This window comes from Pundamilia nyererei, unplaced genomic scaffold (genome assembly GCF_000239375.1).
Source record: "Pundamilia nyererei isolate P.nyererei 1_Seehausen unplaced genomic scaffold, PunNye1.0 scaffold00008, whole genome shotgun sequence".
Lineage (NCBI taxonomy): Eukaryota > Metazoa > Chordata > Actinopteri > Cichliformes > Cichlidae > Pundamilia > Pundamilia nyererei.
In genome coordinates this window covers 6,303,896-6,324,778 of record NW_005187409.1, presented here as the reverse complement: position 1 = coordinate 6,324,778, position 20,883 = coordinate 6,303,896, and the positions used below count along the sequence as shown (strand labels likewise).

General features: G+C 40.7%; 3 protein-coding genes across 5 annotated transcripts in view; 2 read left to right on the top strand and 1 right to left on the bottom strand.

The window, feature by feature from the left end:
- Positions 1-5,567, bottom strand: part of tbc1d10c (TBC1 domain family, member 10C) — an 8,450-nt gene extending 2,883 nt beyond the window's left edge. The window contains exons 1-10 of the mRNA XM_005723219.1: positions 5,499-5,567; positions 5,085-5,202; positions 3,747-3,846; positions 3,507-3,614; positions 2,702-2,808; positions 2,325-2,439; positions 2,011-2,076; positions 1,621-1,810; positions 1,264-1,421; positions 12-674 (exon numbers count right to left, since the gene is read on the bottom strand). Coding sequence (XP_005723276.1) covers positions 12-674; positions 1,264-1,421; positions 1,621-1,810; positions 2,011-2,076; positions 2,325-2,439; positions 2,702-2,808; positions 3,507-3,614; positions 3,747-3,846; positions 5,085-5,197 — 1,620 coding nt within the window. The 5' untranslated portion in view covers positions 5,198-5,202; positions 5,499-5,567. The remainder of the gene's footprint in view (positions 1-11; positions 675-1,263; positions 1,422-1,620; positions 1,811-2,010; positions 2,077-2,324; positions 2,440-2,701; positions 2,809-3,506; positions 3,615-3,746; positions 3,847-5,084; positions 5,203-5,498) is intronic.
- A 380-nt stretch (positions 5,568-5,947) lies between these two features.
- Positions 5,948-12,756, top strand: ndufs8b (NADH:ubiquinone oxidoreductase core subunit S8b). Of its 2 annotated transcripts, none has more exons than XM_005723146.2 (7): positions 5,948-6,062; positions 8,694-8,756; positions 8,834-8,899; positions 9,016-9,105; positions 9,747-9,919; positions 12,034-12,162; positions 12,348-12,756. In XM_005723146.2, exons 2-7 carry the CDS (start codon positions 8,708-8,710, stop codon positions 12,477-12,479), a joined length of 639 nt encoding a protein of 212 aa, XP_005723203.1. In that variant the 5' UTR covers positions 5,948-6,062; positions 8,694-8,707; the 3' UTR covers positions 12,480-12,756. The 2 variants fall into 2 exon arrangements, with proteins under 2 accessions (XP_005723203.1, XP_005723202.1); XM_005723145.1 differs by lacking the exon at positions 5,948-6,062 and adding an exon at positions 8,584-8,611.
- A 777-nt stretch (positions 12,757-13,533) lies between these two features.
- ran (RAN, member RAS oncogene family) lies at positions 13,534-16,236 on the top strand. 2 transcript variants are annotated; one of them, XM_005723143.2, is made up of 7 exons: positions 13,534-13,681; positions 14,564-14,621; positions 14,765-14,849; positions 15,046-15,171; positions 15,278-15,465; positions 15,560-15,730; positions 15,848-16,236. In XM_005723143.2, the coding sequence occupies exons 2-7, from the start codon at positions 14,589-14,591 to the stop codon at positions 15,890-15,892; spliced, it is 648 nt and encodes a 215-aa protein (XP_005723200.1). In that variant the 5' UTR covers positions 13,534-13,681; positions 14,564-14,588; the 3' UTR covers positions 15,893-16,236. The 2 variants fall into 2 exon arrangements, with proteins under 2 accessions (XP_005723200.1, XP_005723201.1); XM_005723144.2 differs by lacking the exon at positions 13,534-13,681 and adding an exon at positions 13,893-13,969.
- Positions 16,237-20,883: the final 4,647 nt, after the last annotated feature.

The window sequence follows — 20,883 nt, the reverse complement described above, 5'->3', positions numbered from 1 at the left end:
GTCTCTGTCTCCCTGACATCACTTTTCTCTGTGACAACACTCATCTCCGTCTCCCTGACAACACTTTTCTCCATCTCTCTAACATCACCTGTTTCTGTCTGTTTGACACTGCTTTCCTCAATTTCAGCAACTCCTTTTTCCGTGTTTTCAGTCTGTTCTTTTCCCGCTGCTGTTTCTTCTGTTTGGATATTTTTGATTTCTTGAATCTTGTCAGGTGTCTGTGAAATTTCCTTCTGTTCAGTTTGTCCCTCTTTTTGTCCCTCTGAAACTACATCCTCCTCCTCTTTGACTCCTTGTACCTTCTTAAAGTCAAACTCATTCCAGCTTTTCCAGTCCTCCCTTCCACCCATTGAAAGATGCCTCACTACTTTGTTACTGCCTTCAGAGTCAACTGTGTTCCCTTTTCCCACTTTCCTCCACTTCTTGTGAAGGAGGGAAGGAGACAGTGAGAGAGAGGAGGCTGAGCGAGTTAGTGGGACAGAGAGGTTCCCTTTCTGTCTCTCTTTCCTCTCCTTCTCAATTTCATGCTGCCGAGCTCTAGCCCACGCCTTCTGGTATCCATGGCAGCGACCTCTGGGGTCAAACGTGGACGATGGTTTTTCTTTCCTCCACTTTTCCAGCTCCTTCTCCGTCTGCTTTTCCAAATCTTTACCCGACAGGGGCACAGAGCACACCTGAAACAAGAAGGGAAACTCTGCAGATAGTTTGTACCCCAACAACACAGTGTGTCCCGCCACAATACAAAACCTGTTAAAGATCCCTGAGAAACACCGCAAAGAGCCTTGAACAGTTACCCCTAACCTCCAAATTCCTTAGATCATAATCCAATTGAGCAATTTTGACACACTAATTCCAAGCACCACAGGACACCTCCAGAGCTCCCACGTTCATGCCACAGTGGATCAGACATGTTTGTGGCTGAGCTGTTTTAGTAACTTACCAAGATTTATATCTACGTTATTTGATAGAATAGTGCCATTTTGTAAAAAAAATTTAATAAAACAAAGTTAATGATAGAAACATGTTTTAAATTTACTCTTCAGGGTTTTTATTTTATTTTATTTGCCTCATCTCTTTGGTTTGCAGCCATCTTTTTGAAAGGTTTTTGCTTTTGAGGTGTATCTTTTTACACTATTTGTGGCCATGATTAGTTTAATTTACTTGCTCTGTTGCTTTACAAATGAAAGCTGTTATCTTGAGGTAATTGGCAGAGAACAAGATGCTTCTCTATAAGCCTATCAGGTTTAAAAATCGAAATCTTACCTCTGCTATGAATTCGTCATCTTCATCGTGGACCTCCTCCTTAACACCCCTCAACTTCTCCAGAGTCTCCATTTGGCCCTGACACTGCTTCCTCTGCTCAGCTCGACCCAACACCCGGCGCACCAGCACCGCTGCAACCTGTAGCAGCACCCGGACCCCTACGAGGAAAGATGAGGGCGAAAGAGGAAGACCTGGTGAAAATGCTACATATCAGGTAGATGGTGGCAGTGACCAAAAATGTAAGAATTGTGCAGATATTTAAACACTTCTATATATAGTGGACAAAACCATCGCTTTTAATAAGCTGCTATTCCTGCCAGTCCTAAGGGGGTTGTGTTAGCCTGAGGTCAGCTCTACCATAGCAGAAGAAGAGGTCCCAGACTCGGAGAAGCGTGTTGAATGGAAGGTGACGTGTGAACAGACACATCAGCCAGTCGGTGGCAAACATGAGGGGCTCCACTCCGTGGTTCTGCAGATGTTTGTGTGCAGCTGGACACGTCTTTTTCAAAACCCAGGTCAGCATGGCCGCATCGAACAGTACTCCCTCCTACACAGCACACCACAGTAGGCTCAGACAGCTGCCCAGCTTTCAGGGTCAACACATGATTCATCTTTGTGTTTGGGTTATATTTATAGCACAACTTATCAAGAATCAGCCTTGAAATCAACATCTACTCGCCTACGTGTTGATTATATGTATTATAAAAGGTAAAAAATGTAAAAAACAAAAGATGTGCATGTCCTCACCAGCAGAGGGCTGTAATATCCGGGCAGGTATTGCTCACTGATCTGAACCAGACACCAGAAGGCCTCCTGCCAGGTTACATAAGGTGAACATTAGGCCAATAACTGCTCCGTATTATAGAAAATTAGCACTGTATTCTCAGGATTGCATTAATACTGTTATACCTCTGAAATAAAAAGCTTAACAGGTCGATGAAACAAGCAAGGTAGAGTCGGTGTCTTAAATGAAGGTTGTTGTTTCTCCACTGAAATCTAATTATTTTAATGTCTTTGCAGCTGATTTATCAGACCGAAGCTAAACTGTTAATGGCCTTTACCTGAGCAGGCATGTTCATCAGCAGCACTGCAGCCACCGGCCCCTGAGCCTGACAGTAACCCTCATCTGGCTGATACTGGGTGTAAGCTTTCAACACCCGGAACAAACCACGCTGCCTGCAGACACACACACACCACAATCATCTCTCACACAGCCAGAGGTTTCAGTCACCTTTGACAAGAGTTATACATTTAATAACGAAAAGAAAGAAAGACAAGTGACAAGACTGTTTGCTGTTCTGTTGAATAAGCCTTTAACTGTGAAAGCTAAACCAGGGAAACTATGAAAAGATTGGAAAGCCACGCTGAACACTAAATAAACTGTATGGTTATTCTGCAGCTCTCAGCTTCAGAAACAAATAGCAGAAACGTCGCCTACCCGTGTCCGTCTTTGGACTGGAACATCTCGTGGAAAGGGAACTGCCGGTCCAGATCTCTCTCAATCACATCCACCCAGCTCTGCAGAGCCGGCTGCTCATCCAGAGTCTGATGCAGAGACAAAAAACATAAAATGCATACCAAACAATAGATTTTTGAGTCTCTAAAATTCTAAGTAAGTTAGTCTGTTTTTCAACATTATAAATAATTTAACTTTTACTCAATAAAATATAAGAAAACAGTGATCACAAGATCTCACAACTTAGAACAGTATATATATAGATGATCAGGCATAGACTGTATATAAACAATGGACAATATAGCCTCCAGGTCTAACAGAAAGCAATGTAGAAATGCCTTAAACCTGCATTTTGTTTAATTGCCAGAAGGGGAAGACTCCTGGTGGGGAAAAAAAAAAAAGTCAGATTGCGTAGAAAAAATTAGAAAATGACCCTCTTGGTCATATTAAATTACTTCCTGATAGGTTTACGGCCTTAGTCGCTAATCTGAAGTGGTATTTAATGCAAAATACAATTATAGTCCCATTTATAGTTAAACGAATGATAAAGACGGCATGATTTAGGGAATGTGATGTTGCTGCTCTATAAGTATGTAGTTTCCTAAATTTCTCACTTAGATCCATCAATCACTCGTGAACAACATGTTGCCGGCCAAATAGTAAACCAGCACTTCAAAATCCAACGAGAGACAACATGGTGGCTATGTCCATCTTTTACATAAAGTCTTTGCAGCTGGACTCTTGCACTTTCTTAAACCATCCCAGTGAGAGTGTTTGTTTCTCTTGCCTCGTAGAGGTTTTCATGCTGTTTCATCCTGTTGGCAGCTCCGCACAGCAGAGGCCAGCACTTGGCTCTGAGCGAGGCAGGGATTCCTTTCTGACACTGCACTTTGACCTGATGAGAGACCCGGAAAACAAACTGTTACTGTGCTTTTTCCTGATGTGTCACAATGTCTGTCATGTATAAGGCCCATCGCCCATCATTTGGTGCCAGGGTTTATTTTCGGGCATCTTTGACGGGACGCACCTTACTGCTCTTCTTCGACAAGATGCGATCCCATTGGTCAATGATCTTTATCCACTTGGCCTCCCTCTGCCTGACCAGTTCAGGTGGCGGGCCCAAACTCCTGACACAGCACAGCACATGAATCACCAGGTAAGTATTTTGACACGTTTCACCTGTTTGCTGAACAATTTAAATTCTGGAGACCTTTGTAGTGCTGTGTCGCTGCACACTGTTTAGTGTGTTGTCATTACAGACACACAGTGCTCCGAAAACAAGACAGGAAACAGGAAAACCACACGTTAGCAGTGTGAAGTCTCTATGGCAACAGGTCAGGATGTTATCAATGAAGAAAGTAAAGATGACAGGTTGCAGTTTGTTCAGTTAGTTTTAATGCTTAGTTTACACCGCCTCGTGTGCAATCCCCTGCCAGGGCTATTATCAAACGCACAGTCTGCTGATTCTGAAAGTAAAATTGCACTTTATTTTTCAAGTACACACACCCACTTTCAGTTCAGTCATTATGTTTTTTGCAATATTTTTTTTTTGTGGATTATATGTAAAGAATATCAAGTGTAAACAATCTGTTTGTGCAGTTTCCGTCCTGAAGAAGGCCCACTGTGGTTGAAACTACTTGGCTTTTTCACTGATACGCTCAGCTAAATCATTCTAAAGCATCTCCTCCCCCTTTGCTCTGCTTATGAAACTGCCGTAAAGCCACGTTATTTGCAGGGGTCATCCTGATTTCGCATTCGTACACATTCTCCACTACACCAGTATAGCCTGAATGTTCCTTTCTTTCACTCTGTGTGACTTTTTCTCTCAATCTTAACATCTCTGCTCTAACAATTTGTCTTTTAACTCTTTATTAATGGCATTTAGTCCACCTGGCTGTGTGCGTGTGTGTGTGTGTGTGTGTGGGGGGTGCAAATGCTCCTCTGTCTCTTAAAATCGGCAGATTTAAACACTGCTTCAACACTTCCTGGTCTTGTCATGGAGGAAAATTACTTTGTGTGCTGCTTCAGGGGGTGTTGTGTGCCCACATTAGAAACTCTTAGCTCATCTGGAACCTTTGTCTTTGCTCATATAAAGACAAAGCAACAACCATTAAATTATCTGATAATATTTAGTTTCAAATTATATCTTCTGACAGCAGGTGCAAACCTTACTATTACCAAAGTCCCTGGGCTTTCTGATCTGTGTGATCTCGACAAGGTCGCCCTGCACGTCTTTTAGTCCCTTATAATAAATTTTTTTTTAAAAATCTCTTTAATGGGAGAATGAAAACTTAGATCCCCTGGTTTTGAACAGATCACCAACAGCACAGTAAGAGTACACAAGGCGCAAGGTGGATGTGCTCACCCAGCTGTGGAACCATTGGTTAAGATGAAGCCAAAGCGGTCTGTCTCCGGTTCAGATCCAGAGCTGTCCTCTTCACTGAGGTTCTTCTGGGCTGGACTCGAAGAATTCAACATCTTAGCTAAAGAAAAGAGGATGGGCTCGTCATCCAGTATGCAACCGATGAGGATGTGTGCGTCAGAGATGTTTAAAATCTCAAACATCCAAGATGGTAAACAGCTTAACTCCACTCTGCAAACGTCTCTGTTCACGTTTTCACCCTCTCTCTCTTATTTGACTCGGGATCTATGAAATCTGCATTTTCCAAGTTGAGAATGAGAGTAAAGAAGTGTACCAAGCCCCCCAGCCCCCGATTTTAAGTCATAAACATAACCACAGCTGTTAAAGCTTTTAAAATATACATTTAAATGTGACTACCTTTTACATTTCCGCCCTGTTTGATTAGTTGGCTGCTGAAGAGGTGAAGTGATCCTCCAGTGATGGAGGAGGAAGACAAACTTCCTCTCTCTCTCTCTCTTGCTTTCTCTCATATGCTCTCATTTGTTCACCACGCCTTCATTTCTCACCGTCACAAATGCAGTTTTCACATAAACTTCCGCGTCACAAACAATGACGATAAAATTATGGAGTGGTTTGGGGTTTTTTTGTTATTTTTTTGACTGTCATGAAAATGCCGTTAAACTGCTTAAATATGATTCATCAGTCATCACATATAAGTGATAATTGTGCAATTGGGGCTTTTCTGTCATTTATAGGACTTCCTAATTGCGGGTGGGAAACAAGAAGGCCTATGCGTACTTTAGGAAGCCAGGTAAATTAAATAACTTGTTACTTTCAATGGCAGGTAAAATAATGTTGCGATTTCCTAGGTGACGGTGAATACAACATCAACGTGGAGGCCTTGAATGCAGCATTAATAGCATTGCACAGTTTAGGGACTATTGCCTCCTTAGTGTTGATCATCATAAACTTGTGCCAGTGGTAAGTCTAAAAGAGATTTACATTAATAATGACGCAAATTAGCTAGCATTGAGAATAGGCTATGTTCATCTTATTGTCATGTTAGCTCCATTATACTAAATTACCGTAAATTAACTGGCTAACATGGTTGCAAAGTTGCTGACCGATGAGTTTACCTTTATGAGGAATGCTTAGCGCATTAAAACATTTTTCATCTGAACGGAAATATATAAAAACTAAATAAAGCTTAATTAAAGAAATTAGCTTGGCAGCATTAGTGTACCGGAGCCTAATTTTGCTAACTGTTATGCTATTTGAAAGGAGGCGTTCAGGTGAATCGTGTAGACTGTATGTTGGAACCAGCGGCTGGGTTAAAGACTTTATCCTGTCATTGGTCAGGACAGCTGGTCCTTCATGTGTCCGAAAAACACAGGTAGTTCAGATTAAACCTCTGTGGTGGATTGTTTTTTGATCGTATACGTATTTTTATACTAGCACCGATACAGTAAAGGCATCGACTGATTTCTCTCTGGTTTTACATGTTAAGAAATACTAAGGTCTTTATGTAATGTCCCTGCTTATAGGTTTTTCAGCTGATCGACTTTCCTGTGTATTTTACGATTTTACACGGCGAATACTGGTCAATAATCGAGGGATAATCCGAGAGTGCATTTCTTCCGATTCAAACAGCGTCCCGTGAACGTAGCAAATCGCTAACGTAATAGTTGGGATTTGGGGCGCCAGATTACAGGATGACTGGGATCAGCTGGCAGTCTGTCTCCCTTTTTTCACTCTTCTCTTGTTGTAGAGAAGCTTTTCTGGGTTAATACGACATTTATAAAGATATTTGCTGCAATATTGGCTCCACTGAGCGAACCCTTTACAGTCAGGTGAAAAGGGAGTGTTTTACGGGACTTTGCAGTAACCTGAAAATTATGTTCCTGATGCAAGAAAATGAGAAAAAGAGCGCCCAATTTAAAAAAAAAAAAAAAAAAAAAGTCCTACTAGCTTCATGAAAAGGGAGGTATTATTGAGGGAAAAGAATGGGATCTCCAAGAAACAGACAAAAAGAATCAGCAGATGCAAGTAAAGCCTGGTGAAGCTCTGGGGGGGGAAAAAGAAATCCTCCAAGAGAAGAAACAACAGGGCATAAAACAGAGAGAGATGCAATGCAAACTCCAAGACATGGAGATAAAATACAGAGTGCTGAAAGCAAGGTGTGATAAGAGACTGCACACAAATGTAGAGTTTCTTCAAGAGAAAAGGTTGAAGGAGATAAAACAGAAAGAAATGGATTGCAAGCTTCAGAACATTGAGAAACACAACAAAACAAGTAATGCTTGAAGTTCTGTAAAAAATAAGTATAAAAACAAGTGTAAAAAATATAGGTATAAAATAAGTATAAAAATAAGAAATGGGTAATAGCTGCATGTGTGCTTGTGTGTGTGTGCGTAATATGCATACTTTACTTGTTGGATCCAAATCCCAGAATACATTTGGCATAAATGACATAAATCTCCCCTTTGATCATTGATCAGTAAACCTCACTGCATATAAATTCTGAAGTCTGATATAATTTCATTAGTAAAGCTGCTCAGATGGTTAAATGTTGAACTTTGTTGCGATTGCTTTTCTCAGAATCACTAACCCCCGTTTTGATTTATTTTTTCAAGTTGCTGATTTCACACAGGTCCACTGCTGAAACCTTCTTTGAGTTTTTCATTCAACAACAATAGTCTCAGGCAATAACTATGTAATTACACTTAGTATGCGACAGTACATAAATGTACATAATGAAAATGTATACTCTTTAGCATATATTAACTCCTGGACGTAAAATAAAATATACAAAAGAAAAAACTCTGATTTTAAATCACATTTCAGATCACCACAGTAGGATATCCACAATGTAGGATTCAGACATTTGTTTTAGTTCAACATCACAATCATTCTATGAGTAGTTTATAGAGCCATTAGTTAACAGCAGTAACTTCAGCTGCTTCAATTCATTGGCATTTGCAAGCATTCCTTTATACACAGCATTTCAGTCAGGTTGAGGTCTGGACTTCCATGCTGTAGATTTGCTGCTGTGCTTGGGGTCATTATCCTGTTGCATGGCCTAATTTAGGAGAAGCTTTAGGTGTCGGACAGATGGCCTCACATTTCACTCTACAAAACTCTGACATACGGAGGAGTTAGGCACCTTGCAGGTGCCTATCTCTCGTGGCTACAAAACAAGCTCAAATCAGAAACCTTGCACCAGCATGATTGAACAGTTGGTTTGAAGTGTTTGTGCTGTGTTTGAGTTTTGCTGAAGGTAGTGCTGTGCAATATGGCCAAACCTCCACTTTGGTCTCATCTGTTAAAAAAACTGTGCTCCAGAAGTCTTCTTCAAGGGCAGCTTTACCAACTTCAACCATGTCGTCTTGTTCTTTTTAGAGAAGAAGCTTCCTCCTAGCGGCCACTACTAACAAGCCACAGTTGTTCAGTCTTTTTCTAATTATACTGTCATGAACTTTAACATTTAACATGCTATCTGAGGCCTGTAGAGGCTCAGATGCAGCTCTTGGGTATTGTGCAGTTGTGAATTTCTTTTTTCACGTTTACTCTGAGAATCTTCATTCTTCTAACTATTCTTTACTCTTTTAAAAGCTTTCTCTGCTCAGATGTCTGCAGCACTGAGTCTACGTCTTCTCCACTGCTACTCCAAACAAGGTACTAATGCAGGTGTCATTAACACAGTAATATTTAAGTGCACAAAATATTCAGATCACACGTGTATGTCTCTCCAGGTACATTTGGATATGGCTGCGGTGCAATTCGCCCGCTGAGTCTCAGTGTGCAGAGAGACGGCTACAGTGAGTACACACACCAAGAGCTGTACATATATATGAATCTCCAGTGCAGTGACCACATCAGCATGCCAAATTTGTATTTACTCTTCTACTCCTCTCTCCTTTTATTCTTCTGTCAGAGTATGTAAATGCTCAGGAGCTGCCAACAGACATGAGATCCATCACTGACCGGGCTGCCACAACCCTGCTTTGGACCGAGCTCTTTAGAGGTCTCGTTGATTGTGTTTTCTGTGCTGATAGCCTAGATTTGTAGCCTGTAATGCTCCATGTCACAAAGCTCAAATCATCTCAAACTGGTTTCTTGACTGCAACGATGTTCACTAAACCACCACCTAAATGACCTCCACAGTCACGAGATGTCAGTTTAACAGCAAATTTGGGATGTGATCCATCAGGAGATTCACAATGTGAATGTGCAGCTGACAAACCTGCAGCAACTGTGTGATGCTATCATGTCTATATGGACCAAAATCTGAGAGGAAAGGCTCCAGCACCTTGTTGAATCTATGTGAATAGAATTACAGCAATTCTGATGGCAGAAGGGGCTCCAACCCAGTTCTACCAAAGTGTATCTATATAAAGTGTCTGATTTGTTTATCTACTGTTATTAATCATGGCCAGAAATTAAGTTAATGAGGTCAGTATACATCCATCTTATTCATATGAGTCAAAAACTCAGGCTTCACACGCCTTTAAACAGTACATTCCTCAGTACAGGTGAGTAATTGACCTCTTTTCAACTAACTCAAATCTTGCAAATCAATGTGTGTCAGAGACAGTGGGCCCTTTAAGTTTTTTTTCATTTTTAATTATTATTTATTTATTTATTTTATTCTTTGCCTTCACGCAGGTTTGGCAATGACCATGAGTTATCTGTTCCGTGAACCTGCCACCATCAACTACCCGTTTGAGAAGGGTCCTCTGTCGCCCCGCTTTCGTGGGGAGCACGCCCTCCGCCGCTATCCTAACGGAGAGGAGCGCTGCATTGCCTGTAAGCTTTGTGAGGCTGTCTGCCCTGCTCAGGTAAACGCATACACACACAGTCCCTTTTATTATGATAGTTGTGTTTTGGTTTTTTTGACATGTTGAGGTTGTCTAAAGGATGTACTGAAGTACAAACAAAGCGTTATACGGAACAAGAAAAATGAATGACATCACTTTGACATGGCATAGCTGTTAGCCATGGATGATCAGGTTTGAGGGCTTTTAGAAACTGATGGTTTGGCAGCGGCAGTTCTCTGGGACTGATAAAAAGACATTGAATAACCGCTTTTTCAACCACGGTAAGAAAAGAAGAGCATTTCTGAAAACACAACATGTTGAAACCTTGAAGCAGACCAGTCACAGCAGCTGAAGGTTTCCAGCTGAGAACAGGAAACTGAGGCTAGAGTGGGCACAAGTGCAATAGTGTGGCAGATATTTTTGAACACATTTACCGCTCATTTAAACATCACCTTCTATCCGAGTATTGTTGACACAAATAACTTCCATAATCCCCAAATCTCACCAGAACTGCCTTGTGCTCTCATGTGGTTTCAAGTGCTTCTAAGCTTCTAAGCACCTTGTTGCATCTGCAGTCAGCCCTCATTGATTTCTATTTTGCTTCAGACCAGCAGGATTTTCTTGTAATTTAATAAAGAGCTCTTCAGCAATGGCTTTCTTAAGGTCTTTTAAAGTGTTTCTGTGTACATTGGCTGCTTTTTCCCTTATTTTCGATGCACTCTAGTCCTGTACCTAACCACTTTCTGAGGAATACTTTTTTTCTTAAGCCACTTAGCACTCATGAATGAATCATTCAAGACTAAAAAAAACACCTAAGGATGAGCCGTTGCTGTGCCTACAGCTTACACATAACAATTTAGCAAAGAATCCATTTTAAATTGTGTCATAAGACACTTTTTATATCCGGGAAAGATCTGAGACAGGACCTAAGAAATGCATCTTGCTCTACACGCTATCCATCTACTGTTCACCAAAACCTGACCAAAAATGGGCTCAGTGGTAGGGTGTCTGTCAAGAAACATTTTTGAAACCAGATTATTGTTTTGGAGCTACCAGTGGATCATGAATTGCTAATCATTCAGGATGTTTTGGTTCTATGAATACATGTATATCTCAAAAGAAAGAACAAAAACTTAAAGTTTAAACTATTGCTTGATGGGAAAACATAGACTGCTGGAACATTTCATTATTAGCAGGGATAGTGTTAAGGAATGCAAACAAAGAAAAGAGGCTGAGGTATGCCAAGTTAATCGGGAGCTGGGACTGAAAATCAGGGGCAAAAGGTTTGATGGAGTGATGGCTCCATATTTAGTCTAAATTGTCATCATGACATGCAGAGGAGGTCGGAAGAGAGCTACAGCAGTGAGTGTCTACACACGGTGAAGGCTCTGTCATGGTTTGGGGCTGCCTTTAAGCCAAAGGTGTTGGAGATCTGGTCAAAATGGATGTAATTATGAACCCAGAAAAGTATAATCAGATTTTGATCTGATTGGCTTCATTTTTCAGCATGGTAATTATCCCAAGGACGCTGCCATTCAGTAGAAGCATACCTAGATAGTGTTCCACTCTGCACGTTTCTGTCAGTCATGGATCGGCCTCCCCAGAGCCTGAACCTCGACATTATTGAAGCAGCGTGGGATCATCTAGATAGAGAACGGAACAAAAGCCAACCAACATCCAAAGAAAAGCTTAATGGCTCTGAAGACGCCTGAAGAACTATTCCTGACAACTGCTTAAAGAAATTATATGAACACTGCCTAAGAGAGTTCAGGCTGTGCTGAAGAATAAATGTGGTCATACTAAAATTGTATAAAATTCTCTACCCAATGTGGTGTTGCACATATTTAAAAAAAATCACTGTACATATTTCACATTTTCCAGAAGAAAACATGGGTGAGAGTGAGACAGTTCTGAAGGTAAACGGGGGTGTAATGTCTCTTCACTCAGCAGCTGTTTTGAAATGCCTCAATTTGGGCACTTATGCTAAAACATTATCTAGATTATGTATTATTTATTTGTTTGTTTGTAGTCAGTTCTCAAAATGTCTGTAAAATGAATGTTGCTGATATTTGAATGCTTCCTACTGTTGCGCCAATAAACATGATGCTTCCCTTCCCTTTCTCTATTGATCTCAGGCTATCACTATTGAAGCTGAGACTCGAGCCGATGGCAGCAGGCGGACCACACGCTATGACATCGACATGACCAAGTGCATCTACTGCGGCTTCTGCCAGGAAGCCTGTCCTGTTGATGCCATTGTTGAGGTAAAAACAAGTGTCCTCCAAGTTTGATGAAGCTGAACAAGCAAATGATAATGTGGGGATCTTTCACTGTCTTTACTCTAGTTCAGTACAATAAATTTACAACTGAAAAACTCCACTATTCTACCCAACCCTCCTTCAAAACAGACAGTTAATGTCTTTAAAAAAAAATTGAATTCCTTCTTCAGGGTCCGAACTTCGAGTTCTCCACAGAGACCCACGAGGAGCTGCTATACAACAAGGAGAAGCTACTCAACAACGGAGACCGATGGGAGGCTGAGATAGCAGCCAACATACAAGCAGACTATCTGTACAGATAGACTCACTGTGGGAAGGTCCTGTATGTCCTCCTGATATGCATTTAAAGAGATTACTGGCGGTTTTACAGTTATGCCAGCGGGTTCCGAGTGGTAAAGCCTCATACACTGAGGAAATTCTATAAAAAAGGCACAAATTGTATGCCTCTTGGGTGTAGTTGTACTTTTTTGATGTTGAGCTGTAGCACGTCAAAGCTTGCAATATAAGAGTATATTATTTGAAATGTTTGTTTTAAAGATATTGACAGACCTGTTGCAAATTTCACTAACCGAATTGAAATTAAAGGGGAAAAACCTTTTGAACTTGGGAGGTTTTTTTTTTTGGGTTTTTTTGTCTTTTATATTATATCCATACTTGACTCTTGTTGGACCAAATCCCTTATGTTAAGTGAGTTAATGACTGTGTTTTTAATGGTTTATTAGGCTATTGTTAGATGGTTGTAGCCTCCAGTGTAACTATTGCCGGCTGCAGTTGTGATGCAAATAAATTACTTTTAAATTTTTAGTCAATAGAAAAAAATATATATAATTAAATATGGTTATTCAGGGTTCACTGGATTATCTGCGTTTTCGAGTTGCTTAATAAATAAAAAACTGACCAACTGACTTTCAACTATGTCATTCTAGTTTTCGAAATTAAAACGCACTTGTGTTTTTGAAGCCAGCTGTGGTAAACAGATGGTAGTTATATTATTTTTGTAGTACACAAAGAAAGAAAATAACTTTTCATTCACTGACTTTTGTCTGGTAAGTGTACCAACATTACTTGGTCTGACCTACGAAGCTTTGGCTAACACTAAACATTTTGGGTATTGGGCTCTTTTGTCTGCCGCATGTGCATCCAAAAGTTGTTCAATGAAACGAGGACGTTGCTGCTATCCTGTGGGGGGTTTTTTGTTTTGTTTTTTAACAAATTACCTCAGAAATAAACAGCTCGTAACCATACCCAGCTGCCCAGCCTCAGCTGCTTGTCTGTAGTGGGAAATTGTGCTTTTCTAGCTACATGTGAATGTCTTTTAGGGTTGGATAAGTGTGTTTAAATAAAGACTGAATGCTGAATCACGTTCAGTTAGGACCGTGTTGCTTCTTGATGCGTTTTTGCCGCTGCAAGGGTCACATGATAAGGGCGGAAACTGACTCATAGTCCACGCTGAATCTCCCGCGAACGCAGCCATTTACTCTTTCCTCTCTTCGAAGTGTTACCGGTGAGTCTCTGAATTCTTCTCACAATGCGGGCTATCATATATTTCAAGTTTACATTCGTTGGGATAAAAAGTCAGTTAAAACAATGGGCAACTTTAACTTTGCGATTTTGTAGCTGTATCCACGTGAGGAATGGGGCAGCTGGGGAAGGCCGGTGGTTTTTCTTATGCGGCTAACTAGCTGTTAGCTCGATGAAAAGAATGGCTTCCATGCTGTGCTAGCTAACGGGTTAGCATGCACGGCTAACCCTCATTTTTCCTGCTTTGTTCTTGGGACTCGCGCGTATTCCTGTAAATACATATTCAGTATTTTTGGCAAAATATATTGTGGATGCGTGGAGTTGCATTTATGTGTAGAGAATTATTTAGGCTGGGTTTGACTTGGAGTGTAGCGTGGAACACATTAGATGGGCTTCCAGTCGGATTGTTTCAGTCGAACAAGAAAAAGTGCGCTCGCCCGTCGTGTGGCGCACTCACTCTAACGTTTTTAGCTTTCCTAGCTAGCAGCCGTTGGTATTGAAATACGCATTTAGAAGCGCGCTTTCGAATTTTCGATTGAACGCAAATACACATTGGACACACAACATGAATTAAACCTTTTTCCACAACATAGCTGCACCGTTACACGTTTACTCGTTACGTGTGCGTGAACGTTAGCTTGGATGGAAAATGCTAGAAGTTATGGCTATGTAACAAGCTATGGAGTTTAGCTAAACGATCAAATCGTAGAAAACTGCTCAAAGGACCAAAATAACATCTCAACAAATCATAGCTTATGTCATATTTTGTCTTCTTGAAATGCCATTTAAAGTAGTTGCTAGCACTGCTAGTTAGTGTTGACGGACAACGTGCTAATCAACCATCCCGCCTCGTTTTGTTTAACAGAAAAGTCGCAACCACGGCGGACTCAATGGCACAGTGTGTTCCGGTGGCGGTGTTTAAGGTAAGTGCTTGCTATCTAACATAAATTGATGTTCCATTTCTCAGCCTTTTAACTAAATGAAGCACCGCTATCTGTGCTGATAACGGTCAGTGTGGTGAACCAGTACCAACCAGTCTAGACTAACTGTACGTTCTGCATCGCAGTTGGTGTTGGTAGGAGATGGAGGCACCGGGAAAACGACTTTCGTGAAGAGGCATATCACAGGAGAGTTTGAGAAGAAATATGTTGGTAAGTACTCGCTTGCCAGGAAGGAAATCAGCTCATTCTTTTAGTCTGGATGTGGTAATAGATTTGAAAGCAGGATGTAAGAAGCCAAATGTGTTAAATGGAACTACAGGGAGCAACATGTCCTGCATGGCCTTTATCTCATCACCATTTACACCTTCATTCTCCTTATTCATTATGTCTTTGCTTGAAATTTCAGCTACTCTTGGAGTAGAGGTGCACCCACTGATTTTCCACACCAACAGAGGAGCGATCAAGTATAATGTGTGGGACACAGCTGGTCAGGAGAAGTTTGGAGGCCTGAGAGATGGCTACTACATTCAAGGTGCTCCTTGTATCCTTCGCATGCTGCTCAAGTGTCACATTTTTAAAATTCATGTACCTTGGCTTTAGCTGAACAATACATTAATGCTTTCTTGCTTCCTCAACAGCTCAGTGTGCTATCATCATGTTCGACGTCACTTCTCGAGTCACCTATAAGAACGTGCCCAACTGGCATCGTGACCTGGTCCGTGTCTGTGAGAACATTCCCATTGTTCTTTGTGGCAACAAGGTGGACATCAAAGACAGGAAAGTCAAAGCCAAGAGCATTGTGTTTCACCGCAAGAAGAACCTGCAGGTAATAACTGCTTGCAAAAATGTGTATTTTTGAATTGTAGAATAGACTTTTGAGTTTTGTCATTTCTAACTGCTGCAAATTGTTCTACCCGCAGTACTACGACATTTCTGCCAAAAGTAACTACAACTTTGAGAAGCCTTTCCTGTGGTTAGCAAGGAAGTTGATCGGTGATCCCAACCTGGAGTTTGTGGCAATGCCTGCCCTTGCTCCCCCAGAGGTCCAGATGGACCCATCCCTTGCTGCTAAGTATGAGGAAGAGCTTCAAGTGAGTATCACTGTACAGACTCATTTGTCTGAATTGGATGAATATATTGTAAATTTTACTTGCGCATCTTCTAAATGTGGAACAATCTGAAACATGACTTTGTTCTTCCATATCCAGGTTGCATCACAAACAGCACTCCCAGATGAAGAAGATGACCTCTAACCTGTTACCTAGATTTGTCCCTCCCTCCTCCCCCACCTGTGGACAGGAAGTCGTTGGAGTTTTGCCCCCTTACTGTAAAATCCCTTTTCAGATTTTTTTATTTTTGAATTTTTTTTGTTTTAAAACTTAAGTAAAAAAAGAAAAAAACTTGGTGGAAAAGTTGTGGTTCTAATTTCACTGTATGACACACACCCACCCTAGTGTTGTTGTTGGCATGGCAACGTGCTACTCTTCATCGTTGAGCACCCTCCATTGCACTTACCCAGCTCACATAATGCTGTTGTACGGTGTACTGGAAGCACTAAGGGGAGTAAACTTTGAATAAAAACATTCTCGGTATAACACGGCCGTGTTTGTTGTGATTTGCCTGCACGCCAACGATTTCAGGTCACAGGGAGCGCCTCGTAGTTAAAAAGTGGCTCTAGCATATTCAAGCATCTTGGTGAGGATTATTTGATGCACAATACAGGTTCCTGAAACTCAGATGGCTACAAGAAACTAATAGAATTCAGCATTTACTTTTGTGCTCTCCTGCAGTCACCAGTAAATGTTTCATATGGAATAAGTCTCATGCCATAGCTTAGTCTGCAACATTGCCCACAGTAGGTCAAATACAACTAGATAATGCTATACTGACATTTGTCCAAACTTACTAATTACTACTGTTGGAATCAAGTGGATACATGGAAACCTGAAGTAGACAATGATAGCCTGTGTCTTGGTGAGCCTTTACAAAGTGTGGTAATAATGAATGCTTTGCTTTCAGGTACAGCTAAAGGAGATATACAAACCATTTAATCTTAAGAGTGTGCCATTAAATTGACAAAGCATGCAGACTGTAGGGCATTATGGGGGGGGACTGCTCCTTCAAAGCTTTGAAAGGCACCAAATACTTAAAATATTTGTGTCAGATAACATTGTTTCCAGTTAGATGAATCTTGAGTTTAAGAATGCAAAAGCTGTCTATTGACTGTGTTTCATTGGCTTCAGATTTCACTTTAAAATATAACTGATTATAAAGTTTGATATAGCCAAAAAGATCTAAGGCATGGGCATGAATGTCATGGCAATTTGGGGTTTTAATGACTTCTTTGACCAGTCCTTTTTTTGGGATAGAGTGAATGTACAGCATACATCTTTAATGACTTAACAAAACAAGAATTGGGTGCATGAGTGAGAATTTATTTTGAATTTACTGCAATCCATACAGGGTCAAATGCATACACATATATTGCCATTAATATTTTGGTTAAATGTTCCTTAGCAAGTTGCCTTTTGAACAGATGATGTGAAATCATCCCAACCTGGAAAAAGAGCAGGTCAAAGAAATCAAGAGTAGATTTCTGAATCAGTACTCTTATAGATAAGCTTCTCAATAATTAGTTCCTTATTTTTGCCCTAGTTTACACCATGTTTGCATGGAAGTATGTTCAACAGTGCTGTGAAAAAGTATTTGCCCTTCCCAGTTTCTTAGTATTTTAGCATATATGTCACACATGTTTTAGATTATCTAACAAACTTTAGTATTAGACAAAGATAGCCCATGTAAATACAAAATGCAGCTTTTAATCGTTGATTTCATTTCAGAGAAAATGTTATCCAATCACACAGGATCCTGTGTGAAAAAGCAGCACCCCTAAACCTAATAACTGGTTGTGCCAATCTCAGGAGCAAGAACTGCAATCAAGTGTTTGTGATAACTGATAATGAGGCTTTCACATCGCTGTGGAGGAGTTATGGTCCACTCTTTGCACAATGGTTTTATTTCAGCCACACTGGAGTGTTTTAAAGCCTGAAAGGCCTGTTTAAAGTCACGCCAAAGCATCTCAGTGAGTTTTAAATCCAGAGTTTGCTTCAGCTGCACCATAATCATCTACTTGTTTTTTTTAAGCCATTCTGAGGTGGACTTGGTCTGTTTCTGCTGCTTAAATCAAGTGCACTTGAGCTTCAGAGCATAAACTGATGGCCGAAGATTTTCTTTCAGGATTTTTTGATAGGAAGCAGAATTCATGGTTCCATCAGTTACTGCAAGTCATCCAGGTGCTGAAGCAGCAAAGCAGCCACAGACCATCAAACTACCACCACCATTTTTACTCTTGATGTGATTTTATGAAATGCTGTGTTAGTTTTACAGCAGATGTAATAAGATGCAAAAAGTTCAGCTTTTGTCTCATCGGTCCACAGAATATTTTCCATAAAGTCTTGAGGATCGTCAAGATGTCTTTGACAAATCTGAGACAGCACTTTGTGCTCTTTTTGGTCAGCAGGGGCTTTCTCATTGGAGCTCTAAATGTAAGAGTGTATGCTTAACAGAGTATGTACACTTTAAATTGTCATTTTACTGAAACTGAAGCACTTAAAAAAGTGCTATAGATTATTAAATTATTCATGCATAAGTTCCAGAAAAAGGCATCTGCCAATCCTCCTTATCTGCAGAATAAAGACGAATAACATGAATACACAATTTCAAAATGTAATGACTACAAGGCACATGTCATAGCCTGTGGCTTCTTCCGCTGACATACTCATATCTATTTGAACAAAACGCTAAACCTTAATTTTTTCAAGTGGCACTACTGAGCATGTTTGTGCAGCGCAGTCTTCAAGTTTCCACATCGCAGCCTCCTATAATTTGCTATGATTGGCACTGGAGCTCATTTTAATGCTACCAGCCATGCTTGATGGGACATGTCTTCAACTCACAAGGTGAGTTCAGAGACAGCAGAACAAAAAATGAATCTTATAACATCACTCTGCCTCTGCACAGTGAGGCTCAGTGGAGTAGCCAAAAGAAATGTGTGAGTGGAATGAGACTGAACGCATTGTTACCATTTAAAGTCATAAAGTAGCTACCTGAGTCCCAGATCCTTCACTGGACGCACGTGTGCTTTTATGAAAACTCACACAAGATGATGCCAGTGATGGAGGGTTTCATCTTAAGCTCGTGGCCACTAGGTGTCACTCGTGCTTTTCCCTTTCCCCCCTGCTTTTTAAATTGAGAGCACGGTGAACGCGCCCTGTAGGGTTATGTAATAGATTTCTGATGCACCTTCACTGTGACGTGTGCCGGTTACTACACGGATCTGGGTGCAACATCATTCACCCTCCACGCAGCGCATGTTCTGATTCAGACTCGGGTCCCACTTTACGTTTCACAAATTAGTCGTTGTGTGTTGAAAGCGTAGTGAAGAAGAGAACCGCAAAATGAGGAAATAGACATCTATATCCAGTTCTCAACAGTTGGTTACAAGCTGTAATAAAACTCTTCTTTATCGGCTTAGCTGGGAGGAAATGATCACGATGCGTTAGGTGACGGTGGGAGAGAGGAGAGTGTGATTTTGATCCCTGACACCCAGCTGTAACATTAGGCCTACATTCATGTTTACTGCTGCTGGCTGCTGAACACACTGCACATGTGAAAATACGAGTACACGTATTGCACTAAAATATGGAGTCATCATAACAGGATAGAGATGCCTGAGCTTAGGAAGATATGTGTTTGCTCCTTTCCTCTGGTTGGCTGACTTAAAACCTCCGTAACCATGATCTGATTGATTTTTATTAACACACACACACACACACACACACACACACACACACACACACACACACACACACACACACAGCTGGTAGTTCGATCTCGCTTTTCATGCACCACCACCCCAATAACGCTGCTGTAATGCCGTCAACCCTTCGTGCTACATTTACTTTACGTTAAAACCTCGAGATTTGTCATTTCCAATAGGGAATATTATATTTCACAGTAAAGTGAACCAACCAATAAAATGTATGGTCTAAATAAGATAATTTACCTGAGAGATCATATTATGAGTCCCCCTTAATAATAAAAGCCTGTAAACAACCATGGGAGTTTTTTCTACATTCGATGGGATAAACAGTGTTTATGATTTAGTTTATAATTTATATTTTACTGTCCTGGGTCACTTGTGCAACTGGGAGTATCAAACACCGCAATTAAAAATAAATACATAAATAAGTATGCTTGATCACTTGCTTTAACATGAGCTTACTTTAAAATTAAATTGTCTTCAGCTCTCTCCAAGACTTTCTAAGGGGGGATAAAAAGTGATGTTTTATTTATAGTGCCCTCGATGGTTAAGGCAAAATATCCCAAAACGCAAATGAATCGAGGGCAGCAGTAAAGACTTTGCTGTAAAGAGTAAGGTGGTGAATTCTCCAGTAATGCTGCAGGCCACCATATCAGTCATGCTGTTTTCCTCTTCAAAACTCATTAACTCTCATAACTCTTTGAACTATGACCTTGAGGTGTAAACATACTGGCATGGCAATATGATCCATGTGCTGAAATAAAAAAAAGAAAAGACAGCAAAGATAGACCCGATTAATAGATGTAAACACGTTCTAATTAGTTTTAATTTAAGTTGAGTACTTTGCTCTTGACTGAAACTCTCTTAAACTATAGATTAATTGTGATGACTTTTGGTTCAGACATTCATGGTAGAAAGACGGTGAAGTTATGATCACTTATTGTAAAACATTGCCAGTGACTTCAGCAATACAGTGGTCTTCACATTTGTGGCACAACATTAGAACAACTTGTGCAATGACATTTGTGTCAGGTATTCATGTTTCCCTCTGGATCGATGATCTCGTTGCTGATCATTTGACTTTATTTCCTCCAGCAGTAGAAAAACAAACCCTTTGTCTCACAGAACAAAGATCATGGTTCGAACCCAGTCTGGGGCCTTTCTGTCTGGAGTTTGCATGTTCTGTCTAGGTACTCTAGGTTAACTGGTGATCCTAAAACTTGCTGTTGTCTGTCTCTCTGCATTACTTCTGCAGCTTCTCCAAGGTGTACAAGGAGTCCGGCCCTCCCACTGCTCTGGATTGGATAAGTGGAAGAAGAGGGATGGACTTTTACTTATTACTACATACCAGTGAAACTAATGACATCATGCTAATTAACCAATAATATCACAGAAAGCCCCAAAGTATAGTGGAAAATGGTA

Excerpts from the sequence above, each read along its gene's own strand:
- ran (XM_005723143.2), top strand. The coding sequence starts at position 14,589 with ATGGCACAGTGTGTTCCGGTGGCGGTGTTTAAG. Across the intron at positions 15,466-15,559 it reads ACCGCAAGAAGAACCTGCAG|TACTACGACATTTCTGCCAA; the intron begins GTAATAACTGCT and ends TTCTACCCGCAG. Across the intron at positions 15,731-15,847 it reads AGTATGAGGAAGAGCTTCAA|GTTGCATCACAAACAGCACT; the intron begins GTGAGTATCACT and ends TTCCATATCCAG.
- ndufs8b (XM_005723145.1), top strand. Across the intron at positions 8,900-9,015 it reads TGTGCAGAGAGACGGCTACA|AGTATGTAAATGCTCAGGAG; the intron begins GTGAGTACACAC and ends TTCTTCTGTCAG. Across the intron at positions 9,106-9,746 it reads TTGGACCGAGCTCTTTAGAG|GTTTGGCAATGACCATGAGT; the intron begins GTCTCGTTGATT and ends GCCTTCACGCAG.